The 21621-nt window shown below is 42.1% G+C and overlaps 1 protein-coding gene across 1 annotated transcript in view; it reads right to left on the bottom strand.

The window, feature by feature from the left end:
- Positions 1 to 17212, bottom strand: part of TACR1 (tachykinin receptor 1) — a 153898-nt gene extending 136686 nt beyond the window's left edge. Inside the window, exon 1 of the mRNA XM_046660296.1 lies at positions 16144 to 17212. Within this exon, the coding sequence (XP_046516252.1) occupies positions 16144 to 16532 (389 nt within the window). The 5' untranslated portion in view covers positions 16533 to 17212. The remainder of the gene's footprint in view (positions 1 to 16143) is intronic.
- Between the last annotated feature and the right edge of the window lie 4409 nt (positions 17213 to 21621).

Here is a 21621-nt window from a genome sequence, read left to right as displayed (position 1 = left end):
GTAAGGTTTATTTATATTTCTTCTTCAAAAGTATCTATTTGCTTGCCTCAGTCATACTGTTTACAGGAAGGGAGAGTATGGGAGATAAGACTGAATGTTTTAAAAGTGAAATTTAATTTTAAATAGTTAGGATGTTTATTTTTCCCTCTAAAATTTTAATTACAGAGGTCCTTAAATAGGCAGATTTATTAATCGCAGGCTTGTTAAAAGTCTTACAAAATGTACACCCAAGCTCAAAAAGTCTGTACTGCTATATTTTGCAACCTGGATGTTGTAAAACCTGTGTCTGCCTAGGAGGATGTCTCTCTCCTGGGAAACTGTGTATTGTGGCAGAAAAAAGATGGGGCCTCGAGGCTCAGCCTCTCCCCCTACTTAAGGAGCTTCAGTGCATTGAGAACCGTGGCTGGGTTCTTGCCTGCTCTGCCTGGGGCTGGCTTTTGCATTGAACATCCTCCCAATGAGAGTGTGGCTGGGTTCTTTCTCTGCATTTATATCCCTGGCTGGGGAGGCTCCTAAGCTGAGAGGGTGAAACCTGCCAACTACATGTGGACGCCACTCTCTCTGGTTTTCTAAATCAGTAATCTCTTATGTTCTTTCTTTTGCTTTTGCTTTATCTGAAGGGCCTGGAAAATGCCCTGTACTACTATGTGATGATTAAACAGAGAAAAAGTGGGTAGCAATATCTTCCAGGAAATTGATGGGAAGGAAAGCTTCTCAAGGAAGTTCATTTATTTCAGTCAACAGAATAAATTTTAGAAAATACTTATTTCACTTGTAGCCTGAAACTAAAACTTGAAAAGACAGCAGCAAAAAAACCCCAAAATGGCAGTTGTGCTTGATAGCAAAGATGCAAAAAGGTAAATAAAATATATTAGCAAGCAAATCTAGCAGTGGGCTGATAGAACAAAGCATAACGCCAAGTACTGTTTATTTTAGGAGTTCTAGAAAAGTTGAAAACTGGGAAATTAGGTGATAGGAAAAAAAATGTATTGATGGATGCCAAAAGGACAATTGGTAAATTAAATATCTAGATCTGATTAACTCTCTTGGTAAACTAGAAACTGAATGATGTAATTTTAAAATATCTTTCTTAAAATAATGGTCAACATATTTAATAGTGATATTAAGAGAAACATTCCTTGAAAATCAGGAGTAAGAAAAGATGCTTACTGTCACAAGTTTTAATTAACATTGTCTGAAAGATCTAGTAAAAAGAAGGACATAGACACTTATATAAAAGAAAAAGATAATAATTTATAGACTATATGATTTTCCGGAAAATATGAGAAAAATAACAGGAAAAACATTAGAATTTCAGATGTACAGGCTTCATTAAGATAGCTTGTTTCAAAATGTTTATTAAAAAATATCAATGCTTTCCAATACAATGACATTAACCCATTAGAAAAAAAACCATGGGGAAATGATTGCATTTTCGTTAGCAACCAAAAATGTTAAATTTTAAAACTTTTAAAGAAACGTGAGGGATTATATGAAGAAAAATACAAAAAATTATATAAGAAAATCTATGTGTTTGAATACATAGAAAACACGCCATGTTCAGACATTGAAAAAACAGTTAATATGCTAACAATTCCTCCTAAAAAAAGTTAATTTCTAAATTTAACACATTTAACACATTTACAATAAAAATTCCAATAGGACTTCTCAATAGGGGGATTTTAAATAATGAATCCCGAGTTCATCAGGATGGCTAAATCCATGTTGGTACTATTAAGGAAATAGTCAGCAAAATAAATAGATCAGAAACAGCGCAAGTAAAATTCAATGGAGGACAAAGGAAACAGCTCAGATCAGTAGGGAAATGATCATTCAGTAAATGGTGTTTGGACAACAGGATAAACACATACCACATTGAAAAAAATTAGATGTAATGTAAATTAAATTCCCGATGGATGAAAGGTTTAAGAAAAGCTTCTAATCTATAAAAGCAAATGAAATTGTGCATATTTATTTATGAGTTGAGGAAGGCCTCTCTAAGCATAATACCAAAGAGACACCATAAAAGAAAATGTAGATTATGTAACTATAAAGAATAATTTAACTTAAGATAATCACTGAAAAGGAAATTAAAACTTTAATCAGAAACATGGAAAAATATTTGCAGCACATGACAGTCAAAACAATTTATCCTCAATATACAATTTCTGCAAGTCAATCTGTAACTTAAAAATGAAGATTTAAATTTAAAAATCTCCTAGAGTCATTTATAGGTTATTCATAAAAAGGCAAAATATAAAGGAATAATAAATATACAAAAATATTCAATCCCACTAGTAAGAAATGCAAACACAGATAATATTTTTAATCTTTTAAATTAGAAAAGATGTTTCTGAAATTGTTAGGAATATGGGGAAAGGAGCCATCCCACACAATGGGTTTAAATACCCATGATTCATGCTGCTAGATTGTTAGAGCTTTCTGAAGACAAATATAGCAGAATGAAGCCAAAGCCTTAAAATGTCCAACACTCTGAACAGACTTTTTTCCCAAAGACTGTCCCTGAGCAAACATCTGTTGCCAATCTTTCTTTTTTCTTCTTCTCCCTAAAGCCCCCGAGTACACAGTTGTGTCTTCTAGTTGTAGGTCCTTCTAGTTGCGTTATGTGGGACACTGCCTCAACATGGCCTGATGAGCAGTGCTAGGTCCATGCCAGGATCCGAACTTGCCAAACCCTGGGCCACAAAAGTGGAGCATGTGAACTTACCACTCAGCCACCAGGCTGGCCCCTGAACAGACACTTTTTGTTTGTTTGTTTGTTGAGGAAGATTAGCCCTGAGCTAACATCTGCCACCAATCCTCCTCTTTCATCTGAGGGAGACTGGTCCTGAGCTAACATCCATGCCCATCTTTCTCTATTTTATATGTTAGATGCTGTCAGAGTATGGCTTGATAAGCGGTGCGTAGGTCTGTGCTTGGGATCTGAACTGGTGAACCCTGGGCTGCCCAAGCAGAGTGTGCAAATTTAACCACTATGCCACCGGACCAGGCCCCCTGAACAGACTTTTCATCTAAGAATTTATCCTAATAATCATGCACACGTGCAAGTTTAGCTAAAACTTATTGATCACCAATTATATACTTTAGCCAAAGCTGGAAATTCTTGCAAGGTCTCAGGATGGGGGATTATTTAAATTAGGATACTTTGTAACAATTAAGCATAATCTTATAGAAGAACATTTCATTACATGAAATGTTTCCTACTTTATTATGTTAAATTTAAAAAATTGTGTATGCCATAGCACTATAATTATGTAAAATATCCTGTGCATAGGGGAAAAGAATTGAAATAATTCCCAAGAATTGACAATAGAGGTGTTTGGACAGTGAGCAGACGCTTGAGTTTGCTTTTGTTTTTCATTATACTGCTTTTTTTGTAAGGTGCTAATTCTCCTTAGTGAATATGTAATACTTCATAGTTTTAAAAGTATGTTCATTAAATGTTATCAGATGGGAATATGCAGTTGTGCAGATAATATTCAATAGTAAGTTATTTCTCTTTAAAAAGTAGCATAAGCACACCTTAAACTTACTCAATGTTATATGTCAAATGTATTCAATAAAAAAAAAGTAGCTTAAGTTCCTACCTCAACAAACAACCTTAAAGAATCTTGTCAGGATCCATCTGGACGCATAGGCTTAATCAGAATCATAGTACTTTGAATTTTTTATATGGCTGTATAGTCTCCTCTTCATTTGTTTTATACACAACAGCTTTTGGTTTTTGTCTGCTCCTACTCCATTTTTCAGTCAATGACACTTATTGAAGCCATGGTATTTTCAAAGCGCTGAAGAGTTGGGAGGAAACGGAGCAAGGAATTTTTGATCTAGGTGTAGAGAGAAAGGGAGAAAGAAAAGACAAAGAAAAAGGGATGCAAGCTTCTAGATGAAGTGTGCGTCCAGACAGACCCTGGCAGAAAGCCCAGCTCTTGGAAACCTGGCCCTCGTCCCAGGATTTGCAAACAGTACAAAGCCATTGATGAAGATGCTGGAGAGGTGAAGAGTCAGCTTTGGCCATGTACACGGGACAGCCTTGCACTGCTGCTGGTAACCCCAACCTACCAGACCCTTAGGACTGGCCAAGAATGTGACCCAAAGTCCTTCAGGCGACAATCTCCTTCCAAGCTATAAAAGTATTACATATTAACTAAAGAGAATTAGTCATTTACAAAGAAATATGAAGAACAGAAGCAAATCCAACCTTATTTCACTACCCAAGCACAAATGCTGAGTTCACGGGCACCTCCGGGCAGAGACAATTCTGATTGTGGTAAGAGAAGGTCTGTCAACAGCGATCTGGGCTCATGACAACAGCCTCTCGTGCTTCCCAGCGTCTCCTTGGTAGATACATGGGGCCTTGTTGTGAAAGCCAGACTCTAGGCACTTCTGTAGCCCCAAATCCCAGGACATTCCACATCAGCTCAGTCCTAGGACTAAGTTTGTCTCGATTCTCTACCCTGTCTCCTGCTCAAGGAGTAGGTAACTACCATGGACATATTCCCATTTTAAAATACAAATGGGACTTAAGAGGGGAAGCCCATACCATTCCCACCTTAGTGTGATTTTAATCAGCTACTCTTCTCTTGGTTCAACTCAATTTACTAAATTGGATTGGGCTGCGAAGAGAACAGAGCAGTCATTTGGAACCATGTATTTGTGAGGCAGGATTGGGGAGCACCATCGTGCTGACTCTAGCTGTTCAGAGCCTAATTGGAGGGAAATCGCCAGAAAAGGAAGACGATAGCTGCTCTACCTTCTTTGCATTTACCTAGTTTTGGGCTGGCAGTGCTCTAACTGGGCCACTGAAAACCCCTGATGGCTGCAGTTTGGCTCATATCCTAGCTGACACTTCCACATAGTAACTTCCAGACCCCTCATCATTCCAGCTGGCGGAGAGAAAGGAACTGGCCCGTCTTTGGGAACAAATTTAAATGATACCCCCAATGAAGATTCAGCCACCAGGTTTCTGGGTTATCATCTCTCTCTTCTTTGAAGGGCCCAGTTAAGACGTCAAGCCAACAAATTGTTTTTCTCCCCCTGGGGCTGCTTTCATTTAGTTCCCGTCATGAATTAGGGCATTTTTAAGACCCCTCTGGCTCCCTGGGACTACTTAGGAGAGTATTTCAGCTGTTTGGGGTTTTCTTTTGTTTAAACATTTTCAGAGTCAGACAAATATTCTTATGAAACATATTAATTATTCAAGAGGATATTTCTCTACAGTAAAAACAAAATTAATTAATAAATCGTACGAGGTGGGTATTTAAGCTTATGCTCCTAATCTCCCCACATGCCACTAGGGGTGCACATAAGACTTTCAAAAATTAGTGTCTCAATTATATTCTTTGATAGAGCAGAGGGATGGCTAGTGTGACTGTTCAGCACCCTCCCTGCATGAGCTCAGGCAGCTGTGTGATTTGCGGAGGCAGCTGCTCATCAGTCCACAGATGGCTTAGGGCACTGGGTTGAGCTGTGAAAACAGAGCCTTGCTTATTTTTTATCTGAAATCTATGGCATTAAGAAGGAAGGTAAGGTAAAGGAACTCAGCACGCCTAGAGCTGTGAAAATGCCGTGAGACTCTGTCCTCCCAGGGGAAACCCAGTTGATCTGAAGAAAGAACATCTCGTGATCCTGTTGGAAGATTCAAGGGTGCCAGGTGGCTTCCAGGCACCAAGAAGAAAGGCCCTGCCACTGAAGACTTCATGCCAAGAGGAATGGAAGCTGCTGTGAAGACCTTAAAATACATAGGAGGCACATAACGTCTCTGGGCAAAGATCTAAAACGTGGTGACAGCCTGGGTTTGTCAAAACCAACAGGCACTTACCTCTCCATTTTTGACGATTTACGTGAAGAAACAGGATACACCCAGAAAAATTCTGGCACATATTTTTCATGTCTCAGAAAAGAAACTGAAGGACCCAGGACAGGTGGTGGTTTTTGGGGTCACTTTATCCATGTCAATGAGCAAGTCTGAAATGGAGGTTGATACGAAGGTAAAATATAAGAGGGTACAGAATACAGCTAATTCTGCTCAAGTAGCAAAGCAGTTGGGTGCAAACTAGGGGTCAGGTGAGGCTCCGCATGATGCCATCTATGTATTTCAGATGCTGAAGTGTTAAGATGAAAATTGAAAAAGGGTGAAACTCGAAGGTTGCCAAGGACATCCAGGGCACACCGGGAGCATTCGATTCCAGTGGCAAGGTGTGGGTGGGTCCTGTGGGCACTGGGCAGGCAGTGCTTCATTGTGACAAGGGCTCAGGGCACCGGGCAGCAGCTTTGGCAAGACCCCTGGAAGGCACACCAGGATTCGGATCTCTGACTCAACCCTCATCCCAGAACCTCAGTGGCCCCTTACGGAGAAGATGATTCTGCCACCTCTGTGTAATTTTGTAACCCTGGGAAGGCATTTTTAAAAAGTAAATAGATACTGAAGAAATGATACTTCTATGTAAGAAGTATGTGTATAGTAGTGAGTTTTATGATCGATGTATGTTACTTTGTGGGTGATTTGTTTTTAATATGTTGGAAGTGAGAATCTATTAGAGAATTTAACTTGCCAGATTTGCAATATTAATTGAAATACTTAGGAGGATTTAAGTAATTAATTTTGTAGTCCCTGTTTGGATGCTCACAAAAACCTGATTTACTAGGCTTGTAAGTTTAATATTAGGAGGTGGAAATGCCTTAAGAGAATTTGATATGATAAATTTAGAAGTTTTGATTTATTAGATTTACCAGAACTATGTAAATCCTAAGAAAGATTTTGTTTCTCCTATTTATAAGCCATCCTGTTAGGGATTTGAAGTTTTGAGAAAACCAGATGTATTAAACTTGTGATTATAGTTTGAAATATTTAGGGGAATTAAATCAATGAAGTTTATAAGTGCTGTTTATATTTTTAGGATTATTTGATTTGTAAAGTTTATAAAAATTCGTGACAAACTAGAAATACGTGAGATTATTTGATTAAGTTTGCAAAGATGTTAAAATATTTAGGGGGAAAGTGTTTATCTCATGTTTAAGAGCTAATTGAACACTAGTCAAAGGACGAGGAAAAGTGTAGGTTTAACACTTTAAAGCACACAAACTAGGTTTACAAGAAAACTTCCAAGATTTATAAGGTGCGTTCAAAGGTGAAGGAAACGCTATTTGAACAAATTGAATATCAATTAAAACACATGCAGCTGTAAGAGCTTTTTTCACTGTGACCAAGTTCTCCCCCTCAGACATTAAACAGGCAAGTGATGCTTCATGTGAAGGTGGTGACTTTGGGGCATACAGCGTGCAGGAAGTGAACATGCGGTTGTGGATACGGTATAAAAGAAAATGATTTGATTTTTCTGGACCATGATATAGCCAAACGATGGGCTTGTGGTATAGAGTGTTTGCATCTCCACAGATGGGAAGGATGCTGAAAGGCTTTTAGCGAGAGGTTTGCTGACCCAATTAGGAGGATTTTAAACTATAATTTATGGGAGGATATAAAGGTTTCACCCTGTTGCTATTATACCTGCTGTAGAAGGACTCCAAGAGGAGGCTAAGACAGGAATGGCTGTGTTTAAGGATATAATGGTGTGTCAGAGTTTATTAGAGATCATAATAGTGCTATTAACCAAGCTCTTACTGGATGTCAGGCAATGAATCAGGAACTTTCCATCCCTTTCCCTTTCCCACTCTCCCTGCAACAATACTCTACAAGGTAAGTTTTATTATATCCCTTTTATCATCTGGGGAAACTGAGGCCCAGAGAGGTTAAGTATTTTGCCGATGTTCACACAGCTAGTAAGTGGCACAATCACTGCTGGAATGCACTGTTTATGTTCTTTCGTACACTAAACTCCATCGGCAAAGGTTAGATGTAAGGTTATTAAAGGACACTCTTACGCAAAGGACATGAAAGCCACTCAACGGAGAGTCCCAAATATTAAATATAGTGATAAAGCTGAATTGCAAAGTAGATCAAGTAAAGAATTATAAAAGAGAAAGGCAAGGCACCAGGGTCAGGGCTGCTTAGACAAATGTCCTAGAGCGGTTCATGTGCTGCATTAATACACTGAGATTTATGTTCCAAGGACATCGTCAAAGCATCTCTTCATCCCTGGGAGTCCTCATCCAGAACCTCATTATTTCCCCCTCCAGTGAAGTGGAATCACAGCCTCTCAAGGTGGCAACAGGGGAGGTTTGGGTAATGTAAGCCAGTCTCCTAGTCTGTCCTCCAGGTCTATGACTTTCTCAGTCCACTCTGCTAGAATTTTCCTGTGTCTGTGGGATTTTAATATTGTATGGACCAGGTGTTCAGACAACTACTGTGGACAAGGCTTGGAGGGCTGGGTGGAGGGTAGGCTTCTGCTGGTCTTGCCTCAAGAAGGACAAGTAAAGCAGAGAGTGCACTTCCTGTTGCTAGTAGGGGTGTTAAAGAAAAAGTCAGGGAATTGACAAGAGTTGGGCAACAGAAGGGTCCATGAAATATCTCAGAGTTTTCAGTATGCCTGGATAGACTGGAGGTAAGGTAGAAATGATAAACAACTCCCTCAATTAGAGGTATCCTCCTGGGACGCAATACCTGTTGGGGACAGGATGTGGGTTAAGAATCGAGTGGGGCCCAGTCAAGTGGAGTGTGGAAGAGGCAAGTGTCAATTAGAACATTCTAGAACAGGGGGTTCTGAACCAAAAGTGTTCTATGTTGTAGCAAAACTCGATGGTAAGCAAAAATTTGATGCAATTTTTCTTTTGCTTCAAGGCACGTGGGTGTGCTTGGAGGTGTGCCTGATGCATTGGTTCTGGTTTTCAGAGTTTGGTCGATGTGTGTAGGAAAGAGGTACAGTCAAGTCAACCACTATACACACATTTTAATGAGTACCTTCTCTGTGTCAGGCAACTGGATAGTTGGGAACAGGAAACCAGATAAGTCTCCCTGTTTTCATAGTGATTGTCCTAGTGAGCAGGGAGGTGTGGGAGAGACTGACAAGTTACCAACAGTCACAACCTCATTGGATAAATGACACGGGAATAGGGAAGAAAGACCCTTCATCTAGACTTGCAGGTTGAGGTCCGCTTATTAGTGGAGGTGGCAGCTGAACTAAGTCTAAGAGGACAATGAAGTCACCAGGCAGGATCCAGCACTGCAGCAGGTGGAGCTGGACAAGGTAATGGTGATAGGGCAATGCTCAGTTCTGGGCATTACTTAACCTCTCAGTTAAGAGGACCATTCACAAATGAGAATAGCCAGTAGAGACAAATGAGGATGGAAAGACGAGGGAACCAGGGACAATTACCAGTGGGAGAGAAGCTTCAGGAGGGATATATCAGAAAGACTGCCACAGGGAAGAGGCATTTACTAGTAGTAGCAGCCCAGTCAGAGGCAGATTTAGTTCAACAAAAGGAATAATTTTGTAGTGATTCAAAATTGAGTCAATTTAACAAATAAGACAAATTCAGTAAAATATTTAAGCAGAATTTAATACTCTTATAATGGGCCTGGCTAGAAGGTTGTGGGGTTGAATTTTTATTTGAGTGGAAAATTGTCAAAAAGGTCTCTATGTCCTTTCTGGCACAGTAGGACCCTTACATTGTTTTTCTGCCTTCAATGACAGCTTTCCTTAGATGCTGAAGCATCCAAAAGCCACCTTGAGAGGGAGTATGTAGGCATATATCTAAGGCACATGAAAGCAAATTACATGGGTCTCCAAGCTCTGAGGGAGGGGGCGAGCGTGAGGACAACGCTAAAAGAAATTGTGCCTAACAGTCTTTCCAACGTAGAAACAGAATCCCCATTGGTATCGAGGATTAGATGAAGCAACGGATTGAAGAGCATGCAAATATAAGATATCGTTATCAATTTTATTAACATGAAATCTCCTTTCTAGTTTCCAAGTGACAAACTTTAATAAATCATTATGAGAATTCCCAATCCAGTGTTGATGAAGTTAATTAAAAAAAATCCTCAAACTCCACATCGTTTTCTCTTTACTTTGTTGTTTCTTTTCTCCTCTTTCTCCCCCTTGCCCTCATTCTCCTCCTCCTCTGTCTTTTCTTTATTTTACCAGTAAGTCTTTCCCATATTCCCAAGGCTAGTTGTTTGCTCTGTCTCCAAGCTCCCTTAGCATGGCATTAATTGCATTGGGTTATAGCGGTGTTCATGACTTTGTCAATCCCCAAAGACTGAGAGCACAAAGGTAAAGGCAGTGTTTTACTGCCTCAGCATCTGGCACATAGTAGGTACTCCATAATGGTTTGATGGATGGATGGATGGATGGTTGTCTCTCAGAGGTCACCAATGTCCTCTAATTGCCAAATGCAATGTCCTCATCATCTTTGGATTCTAATGACACTAATGAAGATAACCAACCACAAGTCACCTCTTTCAACCTCTGTCACTGCACATCTCCTAGTTTCTCCACTACTTCTCTATTTCTTCTTTTTCTCCCTTCTACTACCTGATAGGACACTCCTATGAATCTCTGGCCTCTTCTCTGGAAGCATGTACATATACAGGTGAAAGTGATGTTCTCTACTTCCCAAACTCCAATAGCTGTTCTGCTTGGAAAACTCCTAAATCTACATTTTGATCCCTGGCTTTTCACTTTCTAGCCCCACTTTTCAAGTTGCTTTTTGGGTATTTCCAACTAATTGTTAGATTTTCACATCTAATCCAACAAAAATTGTACTCATTTTCTTCCCATCAACTCCTCCATTCATTCCGATTCACTCGTGAATTTACTTCAGTTGAGTCAGCCTGCCATTCTCCCCAAATACTTTGCAACTTTTCACCTCCACATTGTGTCATACAGTTTCTTCTACCTGGAATGTCACTTTTCTTTATCATCCTCTCTCAAAATCTTATCTAGTCTTCAAGATCCAACTCAATTGCCACCTTTTGAGGTCTTCCTTGATCATCCCTGCTGGAGGTGACCTCCCTTCTCTTCTCTCCTATAGAATTTGTCTGTACAATCCATATGAAACATATCGCTTAACACTTTCTATTGTAGTCATCTCTCAATCAGTCTTATTTGCCCCAGTATGTAACATAAGCCCTTTGAAGAAAGCCGTGAGGCCCTGGGTTAGGAAACATCACCTTACCTGGTGGCATCATCCGTTGATGGACTGAAAATCTTTGTTCAATTTTACGTGAGTGTTTCTCCCTCATTATCCTCGTTCTTCCATTTGCTAATTCAACAACAAAAATAGTAACAAAGTCTTGTGCTCCTATTATGTTCTTTTACATCGAGAATTACTCTTTATTTTCCCCTAATTGAACCTATGCTTCTGCCAGTTTAAAAAAAAAACGGTCAAGGGCCTTGACCATTCAGGACACTGGGGGCTCCCACGGGTAGAGAGAGGATGTGGTAAGTGTGGTGGGGCAGCTCCAGAGAATAGGTGGGCGTTGAACTTCTTCAGGAAAGGTCCTGCAGCCTAAATAACCCATCCGAGATATAACAAACTCAAATTTGATCCATGTCAACCCAGACATTCAAGGTCCTTAATTTGAAAAGACAGGGCCAGTTGTGGTGGACAAGCTTCTAGTGAATGACCATTCTCAGCATCACAGGGATGCTTGGTCATGGGTTGTAAGGTCCATGTAAATTAGTGCAAAGGATCCTGGAATCTAAGTCCAGCCTCTGGGTGGAGAAGGACTGCCTTGAGATATACAATGGGATCCAAGTCTAGCCAACAAGTTGAAGTTCATGAATAGACTGCAGGTCTAGTGGAGACCCAGGAAGCAGACTATTTAAACTTGTAGACGGGCATGGCTCGGACAAAGTGGGATGGACACAAGGGATCAGTGGGCAGAGTTTTTGTTGTTTATACACATCTTTGCTCCCGCTTCCTCTTTTACTCTCTCAGAGAGTTCATTCTCTCTTTTGCCTTCAACCTTTATCCCTATCTGGGCAACAACATTTTTAATCCTGACCATATTTCATGTCATCCAGAGACCATCATCATTTGGATGTTTCCTGTCACTCAAATACAATATATCCAGAACCAGTGTGAGTAGTGAGCATCCTTTACCTTTCATCTTGCTGCAATTATACCCGCGCCTACCAGGTACACAAGCAGTGTTAAGAGGCCAGTGCTTTTCTGAGCCTCCTGCTGCTGCGTGCTTGGTTCAGAGTAAGGTTACCTTTTGCCCCTCTAGCCCCTCTTGCGGGGTTCAGCATTCAGTCCCCCTCCTCCTTCTTAGGGAACTGGCCATCATTACCAGCCCCTACAAAATGGGAGTGTCATCTCTCACTGTCTTCTACCTTCTAATCTCATGAAACATCACACACCTTTTAGTTTGTACAATGAGAAAGAAATTTTAAATAAGAGAAATTACAGAGTTTCAAAGTGTAAAATCCCCACTGTTTGTTGGAGTTTAATTAGAGGTAGATGTGATCTAAGTTTGTCTCTAAAACTTTCCTTCTTCTAGGTAACCATTGCCTTCAACAAATAAGTATTTCTTCTGACGAGGATCTCTTTCTCTCTCTCTCTTTCTATCTTTCTTGTTCTCCATTCAGTGGAAAGATTATAGGAAAGATTTAAATTAGTATTACAATCTACAGCTGAAGTTTTTTTCTCTGCATACAATTTGGTTCTAGAAGGAAATTTGGCAAAATTTACCAAGAAAGTTTGACCCAGCAATTCCACTTTAAGGAGTTTATTCTAAGGAAAGAACAAGTATGCTCTCACAGATTTATGTCCTGGCTATTTATTTCAAAATTACTCGTAATCATTAAAAATGGAAACAATTTACATGTAAAAATAGAAGAATGGTTGAATAAGTGATTATAGCCATACAATATAACGCACTTATTAAAAATCCTATTTTGAAAACTATTTCATGACATGGAAAATGTCCATGACATGACGTTAAGGAACAAAACAAAAAACAAGAACAAAAAAATAGCTATTGAAACTGTTTTTATTATGATCCAAAATTTATCTTAAAAGTGTGAGGGGCTGTATGTGGCATAAATAACACAGATAGAAAAAGTAAATATAAGTTAGCATTCTAGAATTTTAACTGGTTATCTATCAGTAGTGGGAATGTAGAAGATTTCTACATTTTCTTTACAATTTTATGTATTTTCCAAATATTCTTCTAGGACCATGTATTATTTTATTGATTCACTCACTTACTCCATAAGCATGGCGTGACTCCATGGTGCCAAGCACTCTGCTTTGTGCTCAGGAGATAAAGCAAACAAGACAGAACAGACATAGTCCTTGTTCTGCTCAGAGCTTATAATCCTCTAAAGCTAGAAGGAAAAGTTTTTTTTAAACATTCATTTCATTTGATCCAGTAATTCCACTTCTGGGAAGCTATTCTAAGAAAATAATCAAGAATGCAAAACAAACTTATCATACAGAAATGTTTATTAGTGCATTAATCATAATAGCAAAAAAATCTAGAAATCACCTAAATACTCAACAGTAGGGGGTGGTTAAAGTAATAATAGCATATTCATATAATGGAATAATAGGAAGCCATTAAGATTGTGTTACTGAAGAGTTTTTAATAACATGGGAAAATGTTATTAATATTTTCCATTAATATCAATGGAAAAAAGTAAGATACAAAATTATATAGAATCTGACCTCAATTATGTAGCTAGTAGTTATAAAAGAGAAATTCAAATGTTAACAGGTGTTATTTTTGCATGGTGAAGTAATGGTTGGTTTGTATTTTTGGGTCTACGCTCTTTGTACGTCCCATGTTTTCTACAATCAATAAGGTTTAACTTTATAATCAGGAAAACCATGTTGTTTTTATTTTTTAAGACTTGATTCAAAGATTATCTGTTCAAAATTCAAGGAACATATGAAAAGACAATTTAACGTTTCCTCAAAGTCTGCATTGCCATGATGGAGAAAGGAGAAATAAGGCCCCTTCTTAGGAAGGAATGGATGACCACACACGCAGGGGAGTGGCATTTTTCAGAGGGCCTGAGGGGACTAATTCACTGTGCTTCACGAGGCTGAGCAAGGAAAACCAGAATGAGCCCTGGGAGGACCTGGAGACAGAGCCCTGAAGCCTCATGCCTAACCCTACCTTGAACTCTAAACTTAAGCATGCCACTGATAAGCCCCCTTGGCCGTATCTGTGCATTAGGGACATGGGGACATTCTCACTGCAGTCATTTCCCCTAGCTCTTGCACCAAAGATTCTCTCACCTCACTGAGCAGGTGTCACTCAGAGTCAAGGCCCTGTCTATGGTTTGCCTAAAGAGAAACAACAGTGGAGACCGAGAAGCCAGAGTCAAGGCAGCTGAAATCTGGCTTCCTGCGCAGTCCACTGTGCAGATTTTGATCCTGCCTCCTGCCTCTAACCTTCTAAGTTCAAAGGGCAGGAGCAGGGCTGTGGAACATGGCGTCATTTCCATGAAGCCAAAGCAGGAGAGCTGCCTGGTGGTGCTCCATCAGCTGCCGAATACTCTAGCTCATGCTGACTGACAGGTCTCCCTTGAGCTCATGCAAGGCCCCGACGCAGTAAACATACCAACTTTCCCTCTAATGCATGGATCATCGAGGGAACTCGTGTAAAGCTGAAATGGCACCGGGTTTTGCTGCACCCATGTTCAGTTATACATCATGCTGGGGTTTTCTAAGTTGAAGGGGGATTCTGTCAGGCTAAAGAAGCAAGTCAGTGCAGACAGATTTATAGGTGTACCTCCCTTTCAGCCAACTGAATATCTATAAACCAGAGTAGCATAAAAGATAAATTTACAAAAGAATTCATTTCACCACTTTGAGTAATTGGTTTCCTTCTGCATTTAAAATATAAATTGATTCACCACAACTTGTGTTGCACACAACATACCAAGCACATAGAAGTTGCATAAAAGGAGGTGTACACGGAACTTAGAAATCAGCATTTGGACACCACTGCAAAGGAAACGTAGCTTTCTCTGATTTTAAGTGTTCATTGACTACAGAAGCTGAAAAAGACCTCAAATCAATTGCAAATCAAAAACAATGTTTACGCAAAAGGGTTCAGTAGTTTGGGAATTTTTTTTGAAGTTTTTCTCTTAGCTCCTTCTTTGGGTTTCTTATATTCATTCATCTCAGCAAGGCCACCAAAAAAACCCATTTTAAAGTCACAGTGGCAGGTGTTTTGAACATATCTCCACATCCCAGGTAAACATTGAACACTTGTGTACACATAGATATGCACGTTAGAGGCCTAGGACAATACAAATAAATGTGTGCTCTAATAACCAACTTTTCATCATGCCACCTGAGGAGACATTCATCCCGGAATGCTAGCCCCAGTATTTGAAAATGCCAACCTTTTCACTTTCCATCAGCTTCTGAACCCCTAACCTGTTGGCTGCAGGAAAGAAAGAGCTCTCAATTGCCTTTGCCAAACACATTTCTCTGTGGATACAAGACAGGCTAAAAACATCGGCCTGACATTACAAGAGAAATTCACAAAAACTCCTGGGTAAAGCTCTCTGGATTCCTATTGCAGAGTCCCTCAAGACGAGTGTAGCTACCTCTCATTGCTGAGTGAGAACTCCTTGCAGCATGGAGGGAGTTGAATTAGAATCCTGAGTATTTTATGACTCTAATGAAATGCTCTTCGCATCCAAATAATATTGGAGAGATGAGGTAGGAGCAGAGTCCCTGAATCTTCAGGAAAAAAGTGAAAAATGACAAATTTGCCTAGGCATACTTAAGACTGGAAGACACCAAGAGGCTGCCCAATAGAATAGCAGGCCTGCAGGGACTTAGAAAGCCCCTGCCAGGGGCCAGCCCCTTGGGTAAGCCCTGGGCATCCCTTCAGGCTTTCAGGGTACAGGAGAGAACATATGGAAAGAAGTAAAGCTGGAGTCAAAAGGAAAGTGTCAGGGAGATGAGTGGAGAAGGAATGAAGAAAAGAGGATTTAATGCAGAAAACAGGGGATGTGTGAAGAAAGAGAGACTAGTGATGGAAGAAAAGGAAAGAGGAAATTTCAGAAAAGAAAATGGTGAATAAGATATAGTCCCCCATTGACAAGTGACTCACTGGCTGTCAGTTAAAACCCCAGGGTATGGGTGGCCAATCTCCACCTGGAACCAGGCACAATCCAGCCCCGAAGCTTTGTATCAATGCCATGCTCCTCCACGGACACTTTCTCCCCTTTCCACAAAAGGCAAGCTCACCTGTCGAAGGCCACAGCCGTCATGGAGTAGATACTGGCAAAGACAGCCGCAATGGGGAAGAAGTTGTGGAACTTGCAGTAGAACAGACCGTAGTACCACTCATTGTGGACAGCGTAGGTGAAGTTCACCACTGTATTGAACGCAGCCATGGAGGCCTCTGCGAAAGCCAGGTTCACTAGGAAATAGTTAGTCACTGTCCTCATCCTCTTATGGGCCAAGATGATCCACATCACCACCACATTGCCCACCACGGAGGTCACCACGATGACCGTATAGGCAACTGCCCAAAGGACAATTTGCCACGCCGGCTGTGCGAATTGGTTGGGCTCCGAGGTGTTTGTGGAGATATTTGGGAGGAGGTCTGAGTCAACTGGGAGGACGTTATCCATTCTTTCGCTAGGGGGTTAAGCCCTCCTCTCTGTATACACCTGGCCTTTGCAGCAGGGTCCTGAGGCTGGCGCCTGGGGTCAGTGGTCTGCTTAACCAAGACGGGAGGGCTGGCAGGCTCTTTCTGGGCAGAACTCTTTCCTTGCAAGCAGGAGACTTGGCGCGCAGAAGATAAACGCTTCTTGATGCGTTGTCTGCCCCTCGTGGCTCTGAATTCCTTCACGTCGAAGCTTCAGAAAGCATTTGAGTTCAGAACCTGGAGACAGCGTCTCTCCTGCGTTTGGCTGGACAAGGGAAAGAAATTCCACGGGTCACGGTTCCAGGAAGCAGGAGGCCCCCGCCTTGCCGCACCTGCTGCTGCTTACAACTCTTGTTTCCGCTTCCTGCAGCGGGAAAGGCAAAGCCCTGTAGTGCGTGAAGACTTGGGGGGCGACGAGGGATGCTCGTCACAGCGCGACCCGTAGAAGTTCTGAGTCTATGTCCGGATTTCTGGTGCCCCGTGTCCAACTGGAGATTTTTTCTTTGCTTTCGCTGCCGCCGCCGCGGCTGCCTGCAGCTTCTCAGGCGCCTCTTGGCTCGAGTCCCGCTCGGCTCGGGAGTTAGCACAACCTCGGCCGGCTGCGCGCGAGGCTTTTATAACCCGCTGCAGAGACGTCACCGCGAAGGGGCAGTACCTGGGCTGCGTAGTCGCCAGTACCCGTGCGCAGCGCGGCAGCCACACCGGCTGTTGGCAACTGTCTCACTCCACCGTCGCATCCAACACGCCTTTTGCAGCTACCTGCTGTGGGAGTCTGCAAGCCGGCACCCCACGCACTCCGCAACGGGGCGCTAGGTGGCCTCGGAGTAGTTGCGCTAGATGGGGTCTGCAGCTGGAACCACAGATGCACCAAGAAGAAAAGAAGAATTTGCCAAAGAGCTGTAGTGATGGACACTCAACTTCCAGGGAGGGCAGCCCGGAGGGCTGCGTCAGCTCTGCAGAGGCGCCTGCCTGTGGCTGTGGGAGTCCAGCAAGTGAGGGGCGACGTGCCAGCGCTGCGCTCCCGGCCGCGCTCCAGCCCGAGTGCACCGCGGGGCTCGCTCTGGCTGCTGCCAAGAAGCGAAAGGCGACGTTGCCCCATTCCAGGTGTCCGGAAAATAACTTTCCTGAGGTCGTATCTAGGAAACACTCCGCAAAAACCTAGTTCCTTTCCCTGGTGGGCCGATTCCGCCGGGAAGCAGTGTGAGGCGCTAAGCTTTGGGGACACATTCCCCAGCGGTGGGTTGGTCCCTCGCTGCATGGAAAGCTCCAGCTGAGCTCTCCAGGTGAGCCCCCGCCCGCGCAGGCAATGGAGACTAGGCTGGGGTCCCTGGGAAGCTCTGCGAGAGCAGGAGCCACCCATACGCAATGGGTTGCCCAGACGCGGGGCTCTGGGCTCTCTGCCAGCGCCCACTGCGGCCTCGCGTTCTTTGCTCGGGGACCCGGCAGCGGAAGCCTTCGCATTTCCCGGGCCTGCGGGCCAGAGCGGGGCCCGGGTTTGCGTCGGGGGCTCATCCCCCTCCCTCCTCCCAGTTTTGCATAGGGACTGGAGGGCAGGTCCCCTGCCTTCTCTCCCCACCCTCACTCTGTCCCTCGCTGGCTTTGAGGCCTCGTCTCCCAGTTCAAGGCCATTTCAAAACGGCCGCGATGGTGCCGGGCACTGGGAGGAGGCGGGAAGAACTAGCCAGTTGGTGCGAACCTTTTTGAAGACGAGATGGGCTGAGGTTCGGAGCGCCTTCCAGCCAGACTGCCCGGGAGATACGGTTCCGCGGGAATCGAACCTTCGGAGTCGTTCTGGGGGCTATCTACCTCTCTAAGTCCCCGCTTTCAGTGCGAGGACTCGGAAGTGTGGGACACGGATAGGGATGGGTAGCACCGCGGGGCACGGAGGCTCGGGTCGGCGCAAGGCAGCGCTCTCCCGAGAGCCGCGTTTACGCACTCGTCCCGCCCAGTTGCGCGCCTCTGCGGCGAGGGCGCAAAGTATCTTACAGGAAGCACTTTAAGGCTTAGAAATTTATTGTAGTGATTTATGCTGAGCCCAAATCGGATCCTCTCGCGGGGGCGGGAAATCGCTCGTTAGCGCTGGTTTTGTTGAAGCCTGGAATTCTGCGTTTATATGAATCACCCCTTGCACTGCATGGTTCTCCAGGCACCCCAAAACCTCCTTATTTAGAGGGGCAGCAAAGGACAGCCTTCTTGTGGCAGAGAAAGCCTTCTCTTCTACCTTGGATCTCTCATTACTGCCTCCACCACCTCGCAGAGCTGAGGGAGAGAGAGAGAGAGTCCACCTTTAATTTTTCCTCCAAAGCTGCTTAATGCTTCTTTCTCTCTTGCTCCCCGTCCAGTGGAGGCAGGCCAACATTTGCTAAAGGAACTTTACTGAATGCTTAGGGGGGAAAATCTAATAAAACTTAAATATGTAATGAAAACTAAATATAAAATGAATAAATATAAAATAAAAGCTAAAATATAAGGATTTATCCATCTGTCTCCATTGGTAGAGCAAGTTGGTATCTTGAGCCAAGTACTGTCCCTGGGGTAAAAGCCGGGGCAAGCACTCACAGTCCAGTGAAGGAGAAAGAGACAATTATCTATGCAAGACGGAAAGTATTACCATCAGCAGGAGGTACTAGGCTCTGCATGAGAGAAGATGGTGGGGGCACTTAACCTTGACGATGAGGGGAGTCAGGGAGGAGGGTAGAAAATCACATCCATGGAGAACCCTGAACAACGTGTTAAGGATGAGAAGAGGCTGAGCATGAAAGGGAACAGAATATTCCAGGTGGGCGTTTTTTATGTCAAACCACGACACTCTTCTTAAGGTCCCACAAGGACTGCCCAGCTCCCTTAGAAGAACACCTCCATGCCTTACTCTGGCCTTCAGGGGTCTGCATTCCTGGCCCTCACACATGGATGAAGCTGGCCTGAGCCAACTGCTTTCCTGCTAGGGTTCCTCCTGGCAGGTAGCCCATGTCTTAGGAATATGTATGACTTGCTAAAGCTAATTTCTTTCCCACAAAAAAGCAGAGCATATTCATGATGGGTTCACACTTAAATAAATGAAGCTTCAGCCATACAGTAGCGGAAGGTGTCCTTGGTTCACACATAATCCAAAGAGGGACTTTCTCTAGCTTTGACCCTTCTGTACAGTAGTAACTTTTTTCTCCACACAGGGTTAATGTTGCACGGGTGTGTAGATAAGATCCTATATATGGTTTTTTCCTCCAAGAGTTGATATTTGTTTCCTTATCCTTTTTTCCTCAGCTCCCCTTCCTACTGAACTCCCTGTATGACACACAATGCAAGCTCCCCAGTCTCACAGTAAATTCTCTTAACAATCTGGAATAAATCCTTCTTTATTTGTCCAGGCTTTTCAATACTATATAGACAGCAATACACACAATACTCATACATGTAAGCATATACAAAGAAAGGACTTTCACTGTTTTCCGAATGTTGTTTTTCTCATTCAAAATGTCTGGATGCTTCAAAGCCAACAGGTATAGGTGTAACTCATTCTGTTCAATGGCTAAATATTATTCTCATGGTATTGAGGCACCATAAATTATACACTCCTTTCCCTATTCATGGAAATTCACTTTGCTTCCACTTTTTGCTACTAAAGACAAGGCTTCCATAAACGTTTTTACATATGTCTTCACAGTCTGATGTTTTATTTCTATGGGATAGATTCCAAGTGGAATTGCTAGGTAATGAATTATATTTATATTCATATGCATATATGTATATGTGTTGTATATTTCTGTTTATTTAATGTTGCCAGATTGCCTTCCAAAAGGGTGTACCACTGTTACATTTCACTAGCAATCAAATTACTCTTTTTCTCACATCTACTGCAGTAATAGGTATTAAAGGTCTTTTCAGTTTTGTCAGTTTAAAATAGGTAAAACATGATAACGTCGCTAATACATAGTGTTCATTTTTCTGACTACTAGAGAGTTTGCACTTCTTTTAAGAGTTTTTGGGTATGTGTGTTTTCCTTTCTGTAAACTGTCTATTCACATTCCTGTCTCTTTTTGTATTGGATTGCTTTCCAGTCATTTTTTTCTAAGTGCTCTTTGAATATTACAGGTCTAAACACTTTGCCTGTCATAAATATTTCAAATATTTTTTCTAATTCTATTATTTATCTCTTGAATTCATGTAATTTGCCATAAACACTTAAACAGTTTTTATGTAATCTGTATTTGCTTTGATAATATTTGAGTTTTTGAGTCTTGGTTTAAAAGTCTTCCCAAATCCTGGCTTTTTTCACATAGTCTCCTAAATTTTCTTGGCAGTTTTTTATTGTTTCTTTTTTTTACATTTAGATCTTTAATTCACCTGGAGTTTGTTATTTTTATGTTATGTAAAATATTTACTTTTATTTTTTCATGTAGTTAGCTAGTTTTGACAGTTCCATCTATTTTCCTAGTGAATTAAACCATTGTCCTTGTCATAGATTCAATTTTCAAGTGTATGTGACTGAATATTTCTGTTCTCCAGTCTTTCCCACTGGTCCATTTGTCTATTCCTATAGCCACCATTGACATATAATCCATGTGATCTCCAATTTTTCCTAGCCTCCTTGCAATTAGGCAGAGCCAAGTATGTGACAAGTTCAGCCAATAGATTGTAAGTGGAAATGATGTGTGAAGCATAGAAATGTGTGTGTGTGTGTGTGTGTGAGAGAGAGAGAGACAGAGAGGAGGGAAAGAGAGAGACTACTCCATGTATTTTCTTCTGCCAAGTCCCAAATGATGCAGTTACAAGATGACAGTTCTGATGACCTTGCATTTCCGAGTAACCGTGTGACACAGACCCATGCCAAGTCACTACGGACATGCCGCACGAGCAAGGGATGAACTCCTGTTGTGCTGAGTCACTAGAGTTTGGGTTAATTTGTTACTCATCATGATACAGTCTACCCTGACTACCATAGGAATAAAATATTCTGATATCTGGTAAGGCAAGTTCATCTGAGTGCTCATTTCCTGTTTTTCTTATCTATTTTGGGGCATCACATTTAAGTTAATATTTTTTTTCCAATATTTAAAAGCCCAAACAAAACAAAC

This window comes from Equus quagga, chromosome 5, assembly GCF_021613505.1.
Source record: "Equus quagga isolate Etosha38 chromosome 5, UCLA_HA_Equagga_1.0, whole genome shotgun sequence".
NCBI classification, from domain to species: domain Eukaryota; kingdom Metazoa; phylum Chordata; class Mammalia; order Perissodactyla; family Equidae; genus Equus; species Equus quagga.
Note: the sequence above shows the minus strand (reverse complement) of the source record. Positions and strands in the feature narration are given on the sequence as shown.